A 20,743-nucleotide genomic window follows, 5' to 3' on the forward strand; every position below is an offset into this window, starting at 1 on the left:
TTTTCTTCCCTGCCACCCCAGCGGCTCCTCCTGATTGGGGCGCGGCAGGCGCCGCCCCTCGAGCGGGAGAACCGTCGCCTATTGGTCGGCGCGGCGGGCGCGCGGGAAGAAGGGAATCGCCTCAGAGCGCGGAGGGAAGGAGGCCGAGGTAACGGAGCGCGGCCGGACGCCTGGGACCCTTTCAGTGTCCTGGGGAGGGGGTGCCCGGACGCCTGGGTCCCTTCCAGTGTCCTGGGGAGGGGGTGCCCAGACGCCTGGGTCCCTTTCAGTATCCTGAGGAGGGGGGGCCCGGACGCCTGGGTCCCTTTCAGTATCCTGAGGAGGGGGTGCCCGGACGCCTGGGTCCCTTCCAGTGTCCTGAGGAGGGGGTGCCCGGACGCCTGGGTCCCTTCCAGTGTCCTGAGGAGGGGGTGCCTGGACGCCTGGGTCCCTTTCAGTGTCCTGAGGAGGGGGTGCCCGGATGCCTGGGTCCCTTTCAGTATCCTGAGGAGGGGGTGCCCGGACGCCTGGGTCCCTTCCAGTGTCCTGAGGAGGGGGTGCCCGGACGCCTGGGTCCCTTCCAGTGTCCTGAGGAGGGGGTGCCTGGACGCCTGGGTCCCTTCCAGCCTTGGGAGGGGGAGGGATCCCCGAATGCCTGGGTCCCTTCCAATGTCCTGAGGAGGGGGTGCCCGGACGCCTGGGTCCCTTCCAGTACCCTGAGGAGGGGGTGCCCGGACGCCTGGGTCCCTTTCAGTATCCTGAGGAGGGGGCGCCTGGACGCCTGGGTCCCTTCCAATGTCCTGAGGAGGGGGTGCCCGGACGCCTGGGTCCCTTCCAGTATCCTGAGGAGGGGGTGCCCAGACGCCTGGGTCCCTTTCAGTATCCTGAGGAGGGGGGGCCCGGACGCCTGGGTCCCTTTCAGTATCCTGAGGAGGGGGGGCCCGGACGCCTGGGTCCCTTTCAGTATCCTGAGGAGGGGGGGCCCGGATACCTGGGTCCCTTCCAGTACCCTGAGGAGGGGGTGCCCGGACGCCTGGGTCCCTTTCAGTGTCCTGAGGAGGGATCCCCGGATGCCTGGGTCCCTTTCAGAGCCCCTCTTCGGGGCAGGGGTCTCCTGCTTATCTTTTTCATGTACAGGGATGGCTGCCACAGTGTTGTGTTTCATGGTGGGGGGGCGGGGGAAGCCCAATGGGAACTTGATCACGGCACCCTTGGTGGGTCCAGCTAAGAATCCCAAAATCTATATATAATAGTAATTTATTATTTGTACCCTGCCCATCTGGCTGGGTTTCCCCAGCCACTCTGGGCGGCTTCCAACAAAACACTAAAATACAATAGTCTATTAAACCTTAAAAGCTTCCCTAAAGAGGGCTGCCTTCAGATGTCTTCTAAAAGTCTGGTAGTTATTTTTCTCTTTGACATCTGAAGGGAGGGCGTTCCACAGGGAGGGTGCCACTACCGAGAAGGCCCTCTGTCTGGTTCCCTGTAAGCTCACTTCTCGTAGGGAGGGAACCGCCAGAAGGCCCTCAGAGCTGGACCTCAGTGTCCGGGCTGAACGATGGGGGTGGAGACGCTCCTTCAGGTCTACTGGGCTGAGGCCGTTTAGGGCTTTCAAGGTCAGCACCAACACTTTGAATTGTGCTTGGAAACGTACTGGGAGCCAATGTAGGTCTTTCAAGACCAGTGTTATGTGTTCCCAGCAGCCGCCCCCAGTCACCAGTCTAGCTGCCGCATTCTGGATTAATTGCAGTTTCCGGGTCACCTTCAAAGGTAGCCCCACATAGAGCGCATTGCAGTAGTCCAAGCAGGAGATAACTAGAGCATGCACCACTCTGGCGAGACAGTCTGCGGACAGGGAGGGTCTCATCCTGCGTACCAGATGGAGCTGATAAACAGCTGCCCTGGACACAGAATTGACCTGCGCCTCCATGGATGGCTGTGAGTCCAAAATGACCCCCAGGCTTCGCACCTGGTCCTTCAGGGGCACAGTTGCCCCATTCAGGACCAGGGAGTCCTCCACACCTGCCCGCCTCCTGTATCACATGTGGTGGCAGTGTAAAGAAATCAAGTTGTTCTGGGAGGATATCCATTCCGAATTGGGAAAAATGCTAAAAATATCTTTTAGCAAAAAACAGAAGCTTTACTAGGAATCACAGATTTGGATATTCCTAAAAAAGCAGAACTTTTTCTCTATGCTACTGTTGCAGCAAGAATACTCATGCGACAAATTGGAAAAGTGATAAAGCCCCTTCTAGATCAGAGTGGATCCAAATATGACCGAATATGCAGAATTAGAAAGAATAAAAAATAAATCAAAGGAAGTATTCACCACAAAACGGGAAGTCTTTAAAATTTATTTGAAAAATAGGAATGGCAGTTTGAAGTCTGTAGCAGCATTTGAATAACTTCAAGTAGGAATTTTAAATCTAAAGGAAAACCTAGGATAGAATAAATAACATTAAAGCCAAAATATGCTATAATATGGCAGTGAATAATGGATGAAAAATAGAAGTAAGGAGTAGACAGGAAGTTAGCTACATAGGAAAAAGTCATTTTATGTTAAATGCATTGTGAGCACTATTCAATGTAATGTATTGTTGTTTTTTATTTTATTTTTTTCTGTCTTAGTTGTTAGGAGGTGATAGAAATTTGTTTATCTTCATATTTCTTTTTTGTATGTGGTGTATTAAAATGAAATAAAAATATATATTTAAAAAAAAATAATCACCAAAGAGTTAAGTTCCCACAGAGCTTCCTCTGACTTAGTTTGCATGTGATACAGGCATGTGAGAGACTTCAATGTGTGCCAGAGCATACTTTGGCAAAGAAGCAATGTGCATTCTCTTTCGGAATCTAGTGTTATAAGAAAAAACTGCTCCTTTCCCCTTATGGGGTACCCAAGAGCCTGTATAGAGTCCTTATGTAGGTTCTCTATCTGTAGGAGAATATAAAAGAGGCCAATCAGAGAATATTGAGAAGCAAAGCAGCTAGTAAGCCTGATCTTTATTAAACTGTTACAACAGGGTGATCACACCCCCCACACAGGAGGGAGGAGGAACCCCGAACATTGATGCGTGCGCCCTTTTATAGACTTTTGGAATTGCCACCCTGTAGCTCAAGACCCCCCCCCCCCAAACATCATACATACATCACACAAGGGGCAGTCTACAGCAGAATCCTGCCTGGCAGGAAACCTGTTAATGCAGGCACAGGCAAACTCCGTCCCTCCAGATGTTTTGAGACTACAATTCTCATCATCCCTGACCACTGGTCCTGTTAGCTAGCAGTGGCGTAGCGTGGGGGGTGCAGGGGGGGCCGGCCGCACCGGGCGCAACATCTGGGGGTTAGGGGGCGCAAATTACTTGCCTTGCCCCGGGTGCTGACAACCTACGCTACGCCACTGTTAGCTAGGGATGATGGAAATTGTAGTTCCAAAACATCTGGAGGGCCTATGCCTGTGTTTATGGGTTTACTTGGACAGCCTGGCCATTCTTTTGTGACGATAAATACTTAATTCCTGAGTCCAGGTCACAGGCTCACCCTATTCATACACCAATGTGCCCTTAAGGCAGGATTTGTGAGCACAGAGACAGTGGGGAGGCTTTTCCCATTTCCATCCAAACTGCAGAGGAATATTTGAGGTCTCTGAAAGAGTCAAAATGGCTTTAGGAATGTTTTCCTGTACTGGTTCAGATATGTGGTTTATATATTTATGTATGTGTTTGCCTGATACATTTATGAACATTTATTTTATATCTTAGACTTTATAATTCTCATAACAATAGAAAGTGACAGTTTTTTAAATGAATAAAAATGATGCAGCACTTTTTATTTATATCCTACCGTTTTCCCCTGACTGTGACCTAAGGCGGTTTACAGCTAAGATAAAAACAGCTAAAAACATTGGGGGGGGGAAGCAATAATTAAAAACTATTAAACAGATATACAATTTATTTTATTATTAAATGTATTTCATTATTATTATTATTATTATTATTATTATTATTAATCAAATTTATATGCCACCATATAAATGGTCCCAGGGCAGTTCACAACAGAAGAACACAAAATGAGAATACAAAATACATAGTAAAACAAACACATTTTAAAAGCCTTAAATCAGCCAAACACGCCTAGTTGAAGAGGCGTTTTAATAAGATGTATTAAAAACATACAGGTAATTACAATAAGAACAGCACAGCACCAGCCATTTCCTTAAAAGCATCCAGTTCCGAAAAGCTTGTTGAAACTAGAATGTCTTCACCTGCTGGCTGAAGGACAGTAAGAAGGGAGTCAGTCTATCTTGTCTAATGTCATCTGTATATTGATTACACTGTTTTAATAATAATAATAATAATAATAATAATAATAATAATAATAATAATAATAATTTATGAACAATATTAAATCTGAAAATTGCATTCTACAATTATGAATTGCCTGCTGTGTAACATATTCTGGACTTGCAGCGTGGCCTCCTGCCTGCTACCAACCCAGCTCTGAAGGGTTCTTTTGGAACATATTAACCTAAAACTCCTGTCTTCTCGTGCAGTTTTTGGAAGCCTGTCTTGGGGAGCGATGGACAGATGTAGCAAGGTGAAACGCCTGCTGAAAAACTGGGAGGTTTTGTTTTTTCAGGAGCACCAGAGGAGACCTGGCAAGGTATTTGGAACACTGTTGACTAGGATGGACATTTGAGTTATTGCTGACAGCATGTCTGTAGCCATTCACATTTCTAAAATTATCCTGACAAATTTGCACCTGTTTTCTAGGCTGATGTTGCAGTGGCTCCTGAAGAGGTCAGACGTAAGTGTGACTTTTCTCCATAGCATATTTGTTTTTGTGTACTGCAGTAGTGGAAGAGATGTTAATCAAGGGGACAGCTTTTATTTTTGGAATAATTTAGATCAGCTGGCAAGTCCCCAGAGTCACATGTATGCTTCCCAGTTCCCTATGGTGGTAAGGAGCGCCTAGAACTCTAAAACCCTGTAACTCCTCCTAATTAAAACACAAAAATTCAACTAGCAGAATAATTGCCACTGCTCATTTTAAGAACACATTGTCTTAAGGTAGGAAGAGCTTGGTTGCTTCAGGGCAACCTCTCTATTCCAGCACCTTTCCCCTGCAAATGCCTCAATGGGAAGCGTTGCAGAAGAGAAGATAAATGAAGTTAAACAAAAGTATACAAACATTATAAAAGACAAGGTAGCATTGCAAATCTAAAGTATTGATGCAGAGCTGAGAAACCCTAATTGAATAACAAATACTGTTAGGGATCTGAGGTGAGTCACGTATGTAGCAGAAGTTGCCCCCAGTTTCATTTACCACACAGAGGCAGATCCAAAATAGTTTACTGCTTTAGAAGATTAGGTTCAGTAAAACAGTTCCAGACATTGATATATAGACATATAGTTTGTAAGCTTTGCAGATACAGATATAATGTATAAAGTATTCCTGTTGCTCCAGAAATTCAAGATGTAACACAGGCTCCGATTCACAGACAGAGTGACCCCAACACTCAGGCAAGACCCCAAACACCGACAACACAAGACCCCAAAACACTGAGATGATGTGCCTTCATCACTTATATGGTCAGCACTGGGCCATTGCCATCTAAATATATTTTATTTGTGTAGGGGTTTTCAGTGTACAAAATGCTTTTCCATTTACTTAACATGCTTTTCCAGGAGCTGTGAAATTTGACCCCTTATAACACATGGAAACATGATTACAGAAAGGTACTGTGGCTGGCTGCCTTAAGGAGATTCAGGCCAACAGTCCATCTTTAGAGTGTTGTCATTCCTGATTGGCAGCAGCTCTGTGGAGCCATGGCCTGTCAGATGGGAGGGGGCTTTGTTCATTGAAGCTCTCCATCTCTCCATCTCAGTCCCTTGCAACATTTACTGTGGTTTCGTTCAGCTCAAGCTGCAGGCCTCAGTGCCTAACCCAGTGGGTGAATTTCTAAACATATACTATCAGAACAAGACCTCCCTACAGACAGACTCTTCTCAAATCATTATCTATTGTAGAACCATCACACCTGAATATTACTACTACCTGAGGGAGAGTGTGTATGCTGGGTTTGATAGACCCCAGAGTTGATTTGGGCAGGTAATTCCCCGTCAGCTTAGAAGTCACTCTGAACTGCTATTTGTGCACAGAACTGTACAAAGAGTACAAGGCACTGAAAGAAACCAAAGGACAGCAAGGCCTCCTTGGATCTGAAGCCATCTGCCAGAAAGAAATTCAGGAGCTGCCAGTAACAGAACAGGTAACAAAGGAGCTTTGTGTTTTGCTGTTGTGATGTTGTCTGTGGACGCTGACTTTGCAGGGGAAAGGCTTGAGCCCATGTTTGTTATTATCAGATCAAAAACCCTTGCAGCCTGTTAACACCCCCATCTCTATTTTTGTCACCTACAGTCTCTAAATGTGAACCAGATGAAGCTGTGTTGGGGCTGAACTGTTTTCAGAAGGCAATAAAGTGTTAGTGTGATGTAGTGGTTAGAGGCCTGGACCACGTCTTGGGAGACCAGGGTTCAAATTCCCACTAGGTGGGCTTGGGCCAGTCACTGACTCTCAGACTGACATGGCTGTGGGGACTAAGTAGGGAGAACTATGAATACCACCTTGAGCTCCTTAGAGGAAAAGTGGGATATATATGTAATAAAAGTATAAATAGTTGGAGAATGATAGCAGTTACACGGAAAACAAACTACAATATAGATATGTAAACTTAACTATTAAACGTAACTCTGCACAGAGGAACGATTTGCAAGTAAAATTTACAAAAATTAGTTTTGCATGCCATAATGACCTTCTAAAACTTCCACCAGTATTTTCCCACCCCCTCCCCTCGTCTCTATTCCAAGGTACCTGAGTCAGATTGCTGGGGTGCGCACCTGAATCGAGGAAATATGGCTCCTAAACTGACCCCGCAGGATCAAGAGACACTGCAGGCTTCTGTAAAGTATTTTGGCATGAAGTTGAAATGCAACTTGGGATCAGCTATTAAGGTTTGTGTGATTGGTGAGTGACTAATTCTAGCCTTGAGCCCAGGCTGAGTGCAGGGACAGGGCAGCTTCTGAAGGCTGAAGATCCTTGAGGAAACAAAAGAACTAACTCCATTTAATCTATGCCTGCCATATGATCTAGTCTTTGCACTTCCTTCCATTTCAATGTTGTCTGCAAACTTGATGAGCACCTTGAACCAGACGAAGGGATAAGGCTGTTTGGAAAGTCTGAGCTCATTTCCCTTACCTAAATAATTACTTATCTGTATAATTTGACCTTGCAGACGCATGAACACGCATTTCTGAATACTAAGTGAGATTTTGTCTGCTCTCACTGGGTGTCCAAGGTTTTTCTCAGCTCTGGTGTTTGATCTCCTTTAACTGGAAACCCCACGGAAGGAACCTGAGACTTGTTATGTGGTTCAAAACTTGCTGAGGAAGAGCCAGCCATTTAGCAAAGATTTCCAGTAGGGAAGGGAAAGATGTCTGTTGTGGTTAGCTTCAAAGGTTTTCTGTTCCGGTATAAAATAAGAGGAGAAAGTTTTGGGGCTATAGGTAGGCTCACTTGCTGGAAACTAACTGAATTTTACTTTTGATCTCAGGAACGCCCTGTAACTTTAAGGAAATCCCTCACCCCCAGGAGGAAGTCAGTCACAGTAGCGCAGAAGGACATGCACCAAACCACCGCAAAGGCTGTGTCTCCCAAACCACCTGAGGCTCCTTTGCTAGAAAATAGCCCAGATCAGCTGCTTTGCCCCGATCCCATGGAACTTGAAACCCTCCTGCCACCTTCATTCCCAGGGCTGATTCCTAACAAGCTCCTTTGCTCTGACCCAAAGGCAAGGCCGCCACCTTCGCTGGATAAGTTTCGGCAGCTGAAGCAGACACTGACCAAGCGGCTGAGTTGCCTGGATCCTGGTTGGCTGGACAGGTGCCAAGGGGCAGAATGGCAGGCAAGAGAGGGGCTCCCTGGAGACGGCTCTTCTATCCCAGGCAGCGGGGCAGATCCAGACCAGGGCTCACCAGGACACAATTCTCAGAGGAAAGGGGGTGTTCCTCCCCACCTTGGAGAGCAGGAACAGGAGAAGTGTTGCAATTCTCCCAGGGAAAACAGTCAAGGAGATGCGGTGGAGAGCCAGCCCCTGGTCCAAAGTGTTGGAGATGACTGCAAGCCCAGTGGGCAGGCTAACCATCCTGCGGGTGAGAGCCCATGCAAAACAGGTGCAAACGTAGCACTCACTGAGGGCAAAGCTGAATTTTCTGCCTTCAAGCATAGCCGCAAACTGGAGATTTGCACCAAGGTGGCCACTCAGGAAACCGAGATGCAGCTTCGGGAAGGAATTTCGCCGCAGTTGAGTGGTGCTTTCTGCAAAGTGGAGGACAGGCAGCAGAGGAGTCCTTCTAAAAGAGGGAAAGCTTCTTGCAAGAAGAGGCAACGGGATGCTGAAGCCCACGGAGATGATGGCAAGGACAGGTCCCACAGTGGCACCTCTGGCGTAAAGCGCAAGAGAACTAAAGAGGTAGCGGGGGGCAGCCGCTTTAAAAAACTGTGTGGTGCTAGTCAACAGCCAGGGCTCCGTGAATATGACTTTGATGATCAGGACATTGTTGAGGCACAAGACAAAAGTGGAGCAGGCACCCCAGTTTGCTTTGAAAACCTACTTGGGGAAGTCGATGGGGAGGAGTGTCCCAGACAGAGTGAGAGATCCAACAGTCTGGCCTGCAGGTATGTCCAGGGAGCTTTCTGGAGCTGGCGATTGTTGCTCCTCTTGCATGGCCAAGGAATAGCCTGGAGAGTTGCTGTTTAAGAGGAAAAGTGGCATCCTCAAAGTACAACGTAATCTAATATTTTCTCCTCTGTTTCGGTATGTGCTCATAAATTTGTACTGGAAAGTGAATGGTTTGTGCAGTCCATCTCTCCTGATATCCCTACCCTGATTTTGCATTCTACAAATTACTGTCATATAAAATAGTCATTTCATGCAGTACCTTCCTACAGTGTTTCTCCATGCTGACACCTTGCATGCTTTTGTTTTACTAACACTACAGTGTCACCCTTCCTTTTCCACGTTGAGGATGTTTTACCCTCAAAGACTTGTGTTCAACTAGCGAGAAAGAGAGAGAAGAGAGATCTCAGGATCTTTTTGAGAAATACAGTCCCTTAGGGTCTTTAGGGGCTGGTGGGAATCAGGACTGCTTTGGTGCTTAAGTCTTTGTGCCTTTTTGCCAGTGACTGTTAAGGCCTGAGTTACATAGCCGTGAGATAGGTAGCCGTGTTGGTCTGCCATAGTCAAAATAAAAAAATTCCTTCCAGTAGCACCTTAAAGACCAACTAAGTTAGTTCTTGGTATGAGCTTTCGTGTGCATGCACACTTCTTCAGATACCTGTTAAGGCCTGAGCAAGAGTACAACTAAACATGAGGCACCCTATTTTGAACCGTTACAATAAAGGGATCTTATCTCTTTCTAGACCACTACCAAAGAAGGATGGCAACTTTGTGCGAATCAATCTCAAGAATAAATCTCACGTGAAAGGGTACGCTTTGAAAGGGAGGCAGCTTCGCAAGCAGGTAAATTGCCTCTTGACTCAGTGGTATTTACAGCCTGTAAAATAGAATTGGAATGAATCATATCTGAGTGGAACTTCCAACTGTTGAAGTAGCCTGTTTGCTCTGGAGGGAATTGAATTCAATTTTGCATTTAGTTTCTTTTTAAAAAAATAATTTTTATTAAATTTTCCATTTTAACAATCCAATCAAATCACATTAAGTATTCCAAATTATACAAATACATATCATATAGTCCAAATATTCTGCCAAATTATAAATTTTTGTTGGGGCTTTCACATACTTAAAGTTCAGTGGGGTTCTAATCATCTTATGTTTCTACTGCCTTGAGTTTCCAATAGTTCTTTCTTTAAATCTTCTTGTTGTTATCCTTCCAATTTTGCATTTAGTTTCACATGAAGAAGAATATTTATGTTTAAAACATTTTGGGAAATGACAGCTACTCTCAACGGTTTTGCCATTTCTTCATTTGTTTGTGTGGGGTGGGTAGGTCTCTGCCTCGTTGCACTGTGGGTGGGGGCCACAGTTGTTATAGAATGGTAGAGTTGGAAGGTACCCCAAGGGTCATCTAGTCCAACCCCCTGCAGTGCAGGAATCTCAGATAAAGCATCTGTCAGATGGCAAAGGTGGTTGCTCACAAGTAACCAGGCAACAGTGGCGTAGTGTGGGGGGTGCAGGGGGGGCCGGCCGCACCGGGCGCAACATCTGGGGGTTAGGGTTAGGGGGCGCAAATCCACAAGTTAGGGGGCGCAAATCCACGGGTTAGGGGGCGCATATTACTTGCCTTGCCCCGGATGCTGACAACCCACGCTACGCCACTGCCAGGCAGGACTCCGACCTGTCTTTTACAGGTTTTATTTAGGTGTAAAAACTATTTACAGTGCGTAACTTCAAAGTTCATGTCTGCCTCAATCGCTAGCAGAATCCGGGAGTGCTTGTTTCCTGGACCTCCCCCAACATAAAAGCCTCGTTACTCCCAGCCTTTTCCTTCCCTCTTTGCGCTTTGGACCTCTGCGCAGGGTGGGCGGCGGAAGGGGTGTGCTTCCCTCCTGGCCGGCTAGGCCAGGAGTGGTCCTGAGGCTCCCACCAGCATCCTCTGGTCCTTTCACCTCTTCCCCACTGGAGGTGGGGCTTTCCTCATCACCAGAGAAGGAACTGCTTCGCAAGGTTTTCGGAGGCTCCCTGTAACACAACCGCCCCTCTGTTTCCCGCCCCTGTTCTGATGGCAGTTCCCTGACAGCATCCATGACAGATGGCCATTCTGCCTCTGCTTAAACACCTCCAAGGAAGGAAAGCCCAACACCTCTCATGGGCTTGTGTATCAGTGTGTGGTTAGACAGTGAGTGGATGTCTAAATTTATAGATCTGAGTACATGAAGGCACACCTCTGGGAGGTAAGAGGTCACTAAAGCGGTGTGTGCTCCTGCAGTCTCTCACTCCTCCTGGTGGGCTGAGCTCTTCTGCCCCCTTCTCATTTCTCTCCTCCTAGACCTGGGTGATGGGTGGGTGTGGCTCCAGCTGCTGAAAGGTGGCTGTTGACCACTTCCCTTCAGGGCAGATGGAGCTATTCCCAGTCTTCAGTGGCACCAGGGCTTGTGTGTCAGGGCAGGGCTTTGTGTGTCAGGCTAGGACCCTGGTACCTACTGGACCGCCTCTCCCGCTATGCCCCGCGGAGGACCTTAAGGTCCCTAAATAGCAACACGCTAGAGGTCCCGGGCTCTAAGGAAGTCAGATTAGCCTCAACCAGAGCCAGGGCCTTTTCAACACTGGCCCAGCCTGGTGGAACGCTCTGTCTCATGAGACCAAGGCCCTGCAGGATCTGATTTCTTTCCGCAGGTCCTGTAAGAGAGAGCTGTTCCACCTGGCCTTTGGCTTGGAGTCAATTTGATTCCCTCCCCCTCTTTCTCTTTTCCTTTCTTCTCCTGTGATGAGGCTGCATTTTAATGTTTTAACGTTGTATTTTAATCTTGTTTTTAAGTTGTATTCATTCAACTTGTTTTTATTATTGGTTGTTAGCCGCCATGAGCCCGGCCTTGGCTGGGGAGGGCAGGGTATAAATAATTTTTTTTAGAATTTTAATTATTATTATTGTTGTTGTTGTTGTTATTACTATTATTATTATTATTTGCTAAGCCCAGAGAGCTCGCCAGAGAGAGGATGAGCTCATGACTCCCACCACAGGGATAACTGGGGTGAGAGAACACTTTGGGGCACCCTCCTGCTAAATATTTGCTGACAGATTCTCCCACAAGCCACTGGAGCCATCAGCTGGGTCCTTGGCCAGCCCATGACTCACGCAGCCTGATCACAACCTCCTTTAGTGACGCAGGAGAGGCATCCATTGACTTTGTTGTAGTTTAGTCGTGTCCAACTCTTCGTGACCCCATGGACCAGAGCACGCCAGGCACTCGTGTCTTCCACTGCCTCCCGCAGTTTGGTCAAACTCATGCTGGTAGCTTCAAGAACACTGTCCCACCATCTCGTACTCTGTCGTCCCCTTCTCCTTGTGCCCTCCATCTTTCCCAGCATCAGGGTCTTTTCCAGGGAGTCTTCTCTTCTCATGAGGTGGCCAAAGTCTTGGAGCCTCAGCTTGAGGATCTGTCCGTCCAGTGAGCACTCAGGGCTGATTTCCTTCAGAATGGATCGGTTTGATCTTCTTGCAGTCCATGGGACTCTCAAGAGTCTCCTCCAGCACCAGAATTCAAAAGCATCAATCCATTGACTTAGCCTTCGTCTTTTTGGTGTCTTGACAGGTATGGAAGCAGAAGTGGCAGAAAAAGGGGGAACGGTTTGGAGGAGGTGGCAGGCGCTTTGACCGAGGCTCTGACACTTGCTTCCGGTGTGGAGGACTTGGTCACTGGGCTTCCCAGTGCAAGGGGAGAGGTAAGGCCCCCTGGCTGTCATGGCCAGATAGACCAGGTATTGGCATGCTTTGCATTAAGAGAGCAGAAGACCTGTCGAGTTTGTTATGGATGGCTACAAAGACTGTCACAAAAATGCAGAAGGAGTCTACAATGTCTACAAGCCCTCACTGCCCTTTTATTAGGAAAGCTACCAGCAGAGTCTTGATCTGGCTGTCAAGCACAAAGACAAGTAAAAATTCCTCGTTGTAAACCAGTTGACTACTTTGTTGGGTTGACTCCATAATATGTTTTTTATTATTACTCAGGTGATTTTAGGTATGTTTTATCAGCTCTGTCCATTCCTTCGGTTGGGTTTTGATTTTTAAATTGTCTGGAAACCCACCCCGAGACTGTGAGATGAAGGCTGGAATAGATAAAGCCAATCAATCAAGAATTGCCTTATTTGGAAAATGCTTTTTCACTGACCTTTTCATAAGGCCATGAAGGATCCCTGAATTGTCCTGTGACATTGGAATGCTTTCTGAGGAAGACGCTATTTCTGGCCATAGGATTAGCACATCTAGCAGATAATGACTGAGTTTGTACATTAATATTGAACTCAAGGTTTAGTTTTGCATGTGTGAGCCTCAGCTTCTTCCCCATCCTCCACCTCAGCTGCAAGATGGAGCTTGGGAATTTTTTGTTTCAGTTGTCAGCTAACCTTGGCTGCTAGTGATGTGGCTGGTGGTCTCTCATTAGTGGCCTGTGGTTGTTTAGTTAACTCAGCCAACTTCAAACTGTGGGTAATATTCTTAGCTATGGTTCTAGTGAAACAGGCCAACACTTGCCACAGTTCCTGGTTGGGGCATAATAAGTCAGGCATTCCCAAACTCGGCCCTCCAGATGTTTTGGGACTACAACTCCCATCATCCCTAGCTAACAGGACCAGTGGTCAGGGGTGATGGGAATTGTAGTCCCAAAACATCTGGAGGGCCAAGTTTGGCCATGCCTGTAATAAGTCATTGAGGTTAGTTGAATGAGGAAGCTGAACGTCTAGTCGTCTTCCTGCAACTGCACCAAAGCCCAGGGCAACCTGGGCCATAGGCAAGTCCCTGGCCATCTTTGCAGAAGGAGGCTGCCTTAGACCAGTAAACTCAGCATTGCCCATAAGTTGACTGGCAGCATCTCTTTAGGGTTTAAGATGGAAGTCTTTCCCTGAGCTACTTGAAGATGCCAGGAATTGAACCCTTTGCATGTAAAGCAAGGTGGGCTGGACTTTTTTTGGCCCAGGGGCCTCTTTCACCCTTTGTTAATATTTCAGGGGCCATATGCTGAAATGGCCACTCCATGTTCTTGCATGAAAGCACAGGAACACAACCCTCTCCCCCCGACTGAACTGTACAAATGGGGTGAGGGGGGCTGGCATTGTCTGTCTCCCCTCGTCAAATAATCAAACAAAATAATCAATAGGGAAAAGGTGATTTGCATCTACCCCAGTGTGCTGAGCTGTGCCTACCCCACTGCTACCAGAATTTGTGGTCTTGGTGGCGCTGTGGGTTAAACCACAGAGCCTAGGACTTGCCGATCAGAAGGTCGGCGGTTCAAATCCCTGAGACGGGGTGAGCTCCCGTTGCTCAGTCCCTGCTCCTGCCAACCTAGCAGTTTGAAAGCACGCCAGTGCAAGTAGATAAATAGGTACCGCTCCGGCGGGAAGATAAATGGCATTTCTGTGCACTGCTCTGGTTCGCCAGAAGCGGCTTAGTCCTGCTGGCCACATGACTTGGAAGCTGTACGCCGGCTCCCTCGGCCAGTAAAGCGAGATGAGCGCCGCAACCCCAGAGTCGGCCACGACTGGACCTAATGGTCAGGGGTCCCTTTACCTTTTATGGTCAAAGCAATTGCTGTTTGGGGGGGCACAGCAGACCCCTGAACTAGGGTTTACCACCCCTGATGTAAAGCACACGCTCTGCTCCTGATGTAAAGCACACGCTCTACTCCTGATGTAAAGCACACGCTTTGCTCTTTTTCCCAAAGGGGAAGGCATTTTCCTTCCATTGTTTTGATTGCTCCAAAGCAGCATCTCTTCTTCCTTTAGCTGCTACTGAGCAGCTCTCTGCTGCGGACCCCCAACAGAAGGGAGATGGCTCTGCTGCCGAAGAGGAGGTGCCACTGCTGACTTTGGAGGAAGTGGCTCAGATGACCAACACAGCCTACAGCAAGATCTCAGGTAAGAGGCAAAGGCTGCATCTGTAGCCCCCTCCAGTCTGATGCTATGTGGTCTCAGATCAGGAAGAACTTGCCACAGGTCAGTTCCCGCTGCGCTATCAGGGCATTTTTTGTAAGCAGATACAAGTGCCATGGTGTCAAGATGAAGAAATTATTTGGGGCTTTCCTTGCAGCTGGTATAGAGGCTGCAGCTGGAGCAAAGACACTTCGGTCCAGCTGGTATATTAATTAATAATAAAGATAATAATATTCATAACTTGTTGTTCTTCCCCCTCCTTCTTTGCCAGCAAAAAGTGAGAGCAGCCAAGGAGGCCTGAAGCAGCTTGCTCAGGAGGAAGAGGTTCACCTGTGTGTGCAGAGGCCCGTGTTCGAACTTCTCCCACCACCTCCGCCAACAGAACCTCTCTACAAACTGGGGCAGGACGGGAAAGTGAGAGGTAAGTTTCCAAAAGAGTGTCTCTGCTGCCTCCTAAAGGCTGGTTGTCACCAGCCTCCATGCAGTGGTGAGGCAGAACTTGGTGCAGAATTTCACTTTCACTTTTCATTTGTATACTGCCTTTCTACATTACTATACTCAAGGCAGTTTACTAGCTGAAGAAACAGCAAAGTCTACAGCAGAATCCACACACCTTATAACAAAATAAAATATATAATAAAAAATAACAGCAGGTCACAATGCACCATAAGCCACAGTGCATACAAGACCATGTAAAAGTATCAAATTGAGAAACAAAGACACACAACATATGAAATTCTTGTTTTTTAAATCCTTGAATTCATCTTGCCTTCCCACTTAACCCACCCAAGGATGAGCCGAAAAGACGAGGCCTACCTGCAGAAAACCTACAGAACTGATTTCCTCCCCATCTGTTTCTCCCACGGCCCATTTGCATTTCCAAAGGCAAGGCGTCCACATTTGGGGTTTTCAGAATCCCCAGCTGCTTGCAGAGGCCATTTCCCCCCCCCCCTGCTGCCCCAACCCCGGACTTCTCCAGCCGCCCGAATTTCAATCTTCCCCACCCCAAAGAACGAAAAAACCGTGGCGGGCGTACAGCTATTTGCCTCCCTTCTCCATCTAAGGAGGGTTTCTGGGGACCCGTGCTGGGATGGAGGCCCGCAGCAGCGGATACCAGCCAAGGCCCAAAGCAGCCGCCATCAGACTCACCTTACAGCCACAGCTCCCAGTTAAAAGGCCCTAGTTAACAGTCGGTGTGAGGTTTTCCTAAAGGGCTTCTTGCCACTTTTGTGAACAGGTTTCACTCTCACTCATAAGGGGCTTTGCAGAATTTCTACCTAAGTCTCTTTCTCCTGATGCTTCTATGAGTGTGGAGTCGTTGCTGTGGGGGGGGGACAGGCCTTGCCCCTTTCTTGACTGGATCTCTGTTCCGTGTCTTATGCAGAGACCCCTCCAGAAGTGTTGGAAGCACTGGCTGAGTTGGGTTATGCCACCTTCCGGCCAGGACAGGAAACAGCCATTATGCGGATACTCTCAGGTGAGAAGGGTTGTTTGCAAGAAACTTCCTCATCTTGCAGGAAATGCAGAGTGAAAAAAAGGATGCAGTTCACTTGCATGTGCAGCCAAGCAATTTTTGCTGGTGACCAGATGTGGTCTTGCTGCATCCTTTTCTAACCCTGTGGCCTCCAGATGTTTTGAACTACAGTATGGCTGTGCCGACTAGGCTGATGGCAGTTATAGCCCAAGAACCAGGAGGGCACTGGGCAGGGGAAGACTGTTGCCAGATGCAACTTCCAAGGAATGACCAAGCAACACTGAAGGGCTGAATTTATATAGGAGCTGGTTGATATGGGGAGAGGTGTTGCAACAACAGTACCAGCTGCTTAAGGGTTTATATTTTAATGTTAGCACCTTGAATTGAGTCCAATAACATGAAGTCATCAAATTGTATGACTTCCCCTGCATGCGAAGATAGGCTCCAGTGGATTGAGTGGACAAGACCGAGAGCGGGTCCAACAGTCAAGAAGGCAGTTCCTGCTCATGCTGTAGAGATAAGTGAGGGGCAGATAGGACTCGTCAGCCTAGGAAGGTAGCCCATTTAGGAGAAGGGAAACTGATTCTGAACATCCGCTGCCTTGCGGGATATCTTCAGGAGAAGAAAAGGCTAAGGAGTAAACCCTACACAAATGCGGAGCAGAGTCCCTAAGGCGGTTGGATGGCGTCTTGTACGCCTCCTTCTGGCAATTCCTGCAGCCCAGCTGGTTCTAAACGTCTTGCTTTGCTTTCCTTTGGACCCCATCAGTGAGTCTGAGAGGGGGGTCTTGTCGTCTGGGCAGCCCAGGACCTCCAGACACGCAGCCCAGGCTTGTGCGCCGAGGAGGTTTGTCTTCACCCCCATACGCACAGTCCATTGTCACTTGAACAGACGGATGCCAACAGCAATATAATTTTATACTTGGAAGGGACTCAAAGGATCATCTGGTCCAAGCCCCTGCAGTGCAGGAATCACTGCTATAGGCAGCCTGTGCAGATTGCTGCTGCTGCTGCTGCTCTTAATTCTGCGACTTTTCTAGGGCTCTCTACGCTGGTGGTCCTGTCCACAGGAATGGGGAAATCTCTCTGTTACCAGCTCCCTGCGTACCTGTACAGCAAGAGGTCCAAATGCATCACCTTGGTGATCTCACCATTGGTGTCGCTGATGGATGACCAAGTAAGTTTGCTGGTGCTTTTGGATTTGGAGGCTGGTGTCATTTCCTTGCTTGTGGTCCAGGGATTTGGGCGGGGGGGAGCTCTCCAGGCTCTAGTAGAGCCAGTGTGGTGTAGTGGTTAAGAGCGGTAGTCTCGTAATCTGGGGAACTGGGTTTGCTTCCCCGCTCCTCCACCTGCAGCTGCTGGGTGACCTTGGGCCAGTCACACTTCTCTGAAGTCTCTCAGCCCCACTCACCTCACAGAGTGTTTGTTGTGGGGGAGGAAGGAAAAGGAGAATGTTAGCGGCTTGGAGACTCCTTTGGGTAGTGATAAAGCGGGGTATCAAATCCAAAATCAAATCCAAACTCTTCTGTAGATTTAGGAACACAGGGAACCTGCCTTATATCCAAAGCAGACCATAGGTCCATCTAGCCGATTTCCGTACACCCATGTACAGCCCAAGTCTTCAGCGCCTGCATGGGCTGGGTGTCGGGAGCACCTTCTCCGACCTTCCGATCACAGGAACGCAGGAACAGCAGCACAGCATTCCTGGTGCAGTGGACTCAGATTTGCTGATGTGAGCACCTCAAAAGCAGCAGAGTGACAGAAGCAAAGCTGTGGAGGCTTTGTTGCATACCTAATTTATTTCTACTGATTAAACAAATAAAAGAACGTAACAAACATGTACGAGAGATACAGCTCTCTCATACTGCCATCTTGTCTCTAGACAGAGCAAAGACAACCCAACACAGTACAGTGGTGCCTCGCAAGACGAAAAGAATCCGTTTTGTGAGTCTCTTCGTCTAGCGGTTTTTTTTGTCTTGCGAAGCAAGCCCATTGACGGATTAGCGCTATTAGCGGCTTTTAGCGGCTTATCAGCTTATCGGATCAGCTGATAAGCGGCTTAGCGGCTTAGAAAAAGGGGGGGGGGAAACCAGCAGGAACTCGCAAGACATTGTCGTCTTGCGAAGCAAGCCCATAGGAGATTCGTTTTGCGAAGCACCTCCAAAACGGAAAACTCTTTCGTCTAGCGAGTTTTCCGTCTTGCGAGGCATTTGTCTTGCGGGGCACCACTGTACGAAGGGCGGAAGTCTGGAAGAGTAGTTCCACCCCCTCCTTTCTCACAGACAGAAAGTAAAATATACATGATCTAGTGATCCTTGCAAAGGGAGGGATGAAAATACTGACATCCCAGGGTTGTCTTCAAAGACTGGCAGTGGCTCTCCTGGTTTTCAGACAATAACCTTTCCTAGCCCTCCCTGGGTCCTTCTATATTCAACCTCCACCATCCAGACCTTAGCAGTGTGCTTCTGGTCTTTTGCTGTGATTGCTTTGAACTGTGACAGCGGAGGAGCAAGGCCTCAGCTGGACAGGCAGGCAGCTCTTGTCTGTTTTCAATAGAGGACCTTGAACAAACCAATTTTTGACACAAACCTGCTTTTCAAGTATTATTATTATTATTTATTGAATTCATATACTGCCCCGGAGGTCTCCGGGTGGTTCACAGAACAAAATCAAAATATAAAGCCACAAAGTATATAATCAAAATAAAAACAACAACCCAATAACCCAATTTCAATAAAGTAACTTTTCTTGGTCAATTTTTGAAAGTCGTAATGGCAAGTAGCAGAGCCGGGAAAGACCCTCTGCCTGAGTTGCTACCCGTGAGAGGAGGTAATATTCAGGTAGATGGACTCTCTCTTTTTTTCAATTTTTTTTATTGGTTTTCCAAATTTACAACAAACACAAAAAAGGAAAACATTACAATATTAAAAAGAACAAACATATAAACACCTGTTTGAAGCCCAATTTGATTTTCATTGTTAAGTGAATTCCTCAAATCCACCCTGACTGAGTTTCCATAAATCTAAATGTAGCAGTTTTCCAATATCCACTTTCTAATAAAATTGACTTAATCAAATTGCTATATTTCTTTCTCTTCATGGTAATTTCAATACATAATGTTATACAATTCAACATATTTTACTCCTAGGCCGATTTGGTACTTACAAATAGTTCTACTTATGTTATATTAGAATATCTAGCTAAATAATCCTTAAATTTCTTCCAATCTCCTTGATATGCCTCCTCTTTCTGATCGCGGATTCTCCCTCCTTTGGAGCTGGTCGGCTAGCTCCAAAAAGTCCATCATCTTCATCTGCCATTGCAATTTCCAGTTTTTGGCTAACAAAATTCTTGCTGCAGTTGTGGCATACAAAAACAGTCTAACGTCTTTTTTGGCCAATTCCAAACCTATTATTCCAAGTAGAAAGGCTTCTAGTTTTTAAATAAATGTATATTTCAATATTTTTTTCAATTAATTATAAATCTTTTCCCAGAAGTCTTTCACCTTAGGACACGTCCACCACATATGATAAAAGGTACCTTCCTTTTCTTTACATTTCCAGCATAAGTTGGATATGGTAAATCTTTGCTAATTTTACCGGGGTTAAGTACCATCTATACATCATTTTCATAATATTTTCCTTTAGAACTGTACATGCAGTAAACTTAACCCCTCAGGTAGATGGACTCTCTGGCCTGGTGTTCACGTGCAGCGGTATATCTGTAAGAACATATGTTGAATTCAGCTTCTAAGAATATAATTTCGAATTACTGTATTTTTCGCACCATAGGGCGCACCGGACCATAGGGCGCACCTAGTTTTGGGAGGCGGAAAACAAGAAAAAATTATTCTGAACCCCAGAAGCCAGAACAGCAAGAGGGATCTGGCTTCTGGGATACCGTGTGGCTGTTCTGGCTTCTGGGGTAACCGCGCCAAGCCTCCTCAGGGCAGCGGGATGAAGGCTCCCCCTGCCCGAAGAGGCTGCGCAGGGCTAAAGCAGAAGCCAGGACAGGCGCGTCGCTGAAGGAAAGGTGCTGCGCAGAGAGGGAGAAGGCGCAGCGCCCTTGAGTGAAGCTGGAGAAGGAACAGAAGAAGACCCTTCTGTTCCTCCTCCGGCTTCGCATGACAGGCGCGTTGCTCAAGGGGGGCTGCGCCTTCTCTCTCTCTCTGCGCAGCGCCTCTCCTTCACAGGAGAGGCGCTGTGCAGAGAGGGAGAGGGTGCAGCGCCCCTTCAGCGAAGCTGGAGAAGGAACAGAAGGAGACCCTTCTGTTCCTCCTCGGGCTTCGCTGGACAGGCGCGTCGCCGCGAAGCCAAGGAGCCTGCATTCGCTCCATAGGACGCACACACATTTCCCCTTCATTTTTGGAGGGGAAAAAGTGTGTCCTATAGAGCGAAAAATACGGTATTTGCAAGCAGGTTCCCTTGAAAAGGTTTCCAACTCCACTCTAACTCAATCCTGGTTCTTAAGCCAGAACTTAGATCCCCTCCCTGCAAATCATTTCCTTCCCCCAACAAGTTTGTTGGGTGACATGAACCTAGCATCAGGGAATGAGTTTAGGGTAAACCTCAACATATTTCACCCCCTCAGAGGAAGTTACAGAGGAGGGATAGTTTGCAAGGAGGTGGC

The 20,743-nt window shown here is 47.4% G+C and overlaps 1 protein-coding gene across 1 annotated transcript in view; it reads left to right on the forward strand.

Moving 5' to 3' along the window:
* Positions 1–6: 6 nt before the first annotated feature.
* The window catches only part of RECQL4 (RecQ like helicase 4), a 44,110-nt gene continuing 23,373 nt past the window's right edge, over positions 7–20,743 (forward strand). Inside the window, exons 1-12 of the mRNA XM_082235465.1 lie at positions 7–148; positions 4,532–4,641; positions 4,752–4,785; positions 6,141–6,250; positions 6,849–6,992; positions 7,592–8,715; positions 9,460–9,559; positions 12,310–12,439; positions 14,495–14,626; positions 14,913–15,062; positions 16,026–16,118; positions 17,155–17,291. Coding sequence (XP_082091591.1) covers positions 4,558–4,641; positions 4,752–4,785; positions 6,141–6,250; positions 6,849–6,992; positions 7,592–8,715; positions 9,460–9,559; positions 12,310–12,439; positions 14,495–14,626; positions 14,913–15,062; positions 16,026–16,118; positions 17,155–17,291 — 2,238 coding nt within the window. The 5' untranslated portion in view covers positions 7–148; positions 4,532–4,557. The remainder of the gene's footprint in view (positions 149–4,531; positions 4,642–4,751; positions 4,786–6,140; positions 6,251–6,848; positions 6,993–7,591; positions 8,716–9,459; positions 9,560–12,309; positions 12,440–14,494; positions 14,627–14,912; positions 15,063–16,025; positions 16,119–17,154; positions 17,292–20,743) is intronic.

Source organism: Podarcis vaucheri (assembly GCF_965113315.1).
Source record: "Podarcis vaucheri genome assembly, chromosome: 8".
NCBI lineage: Eukaryota > Metazoa > Chordata > Lepidosauria > Squamata > Lacertidae > Podarcis > Podarcis vaucheri.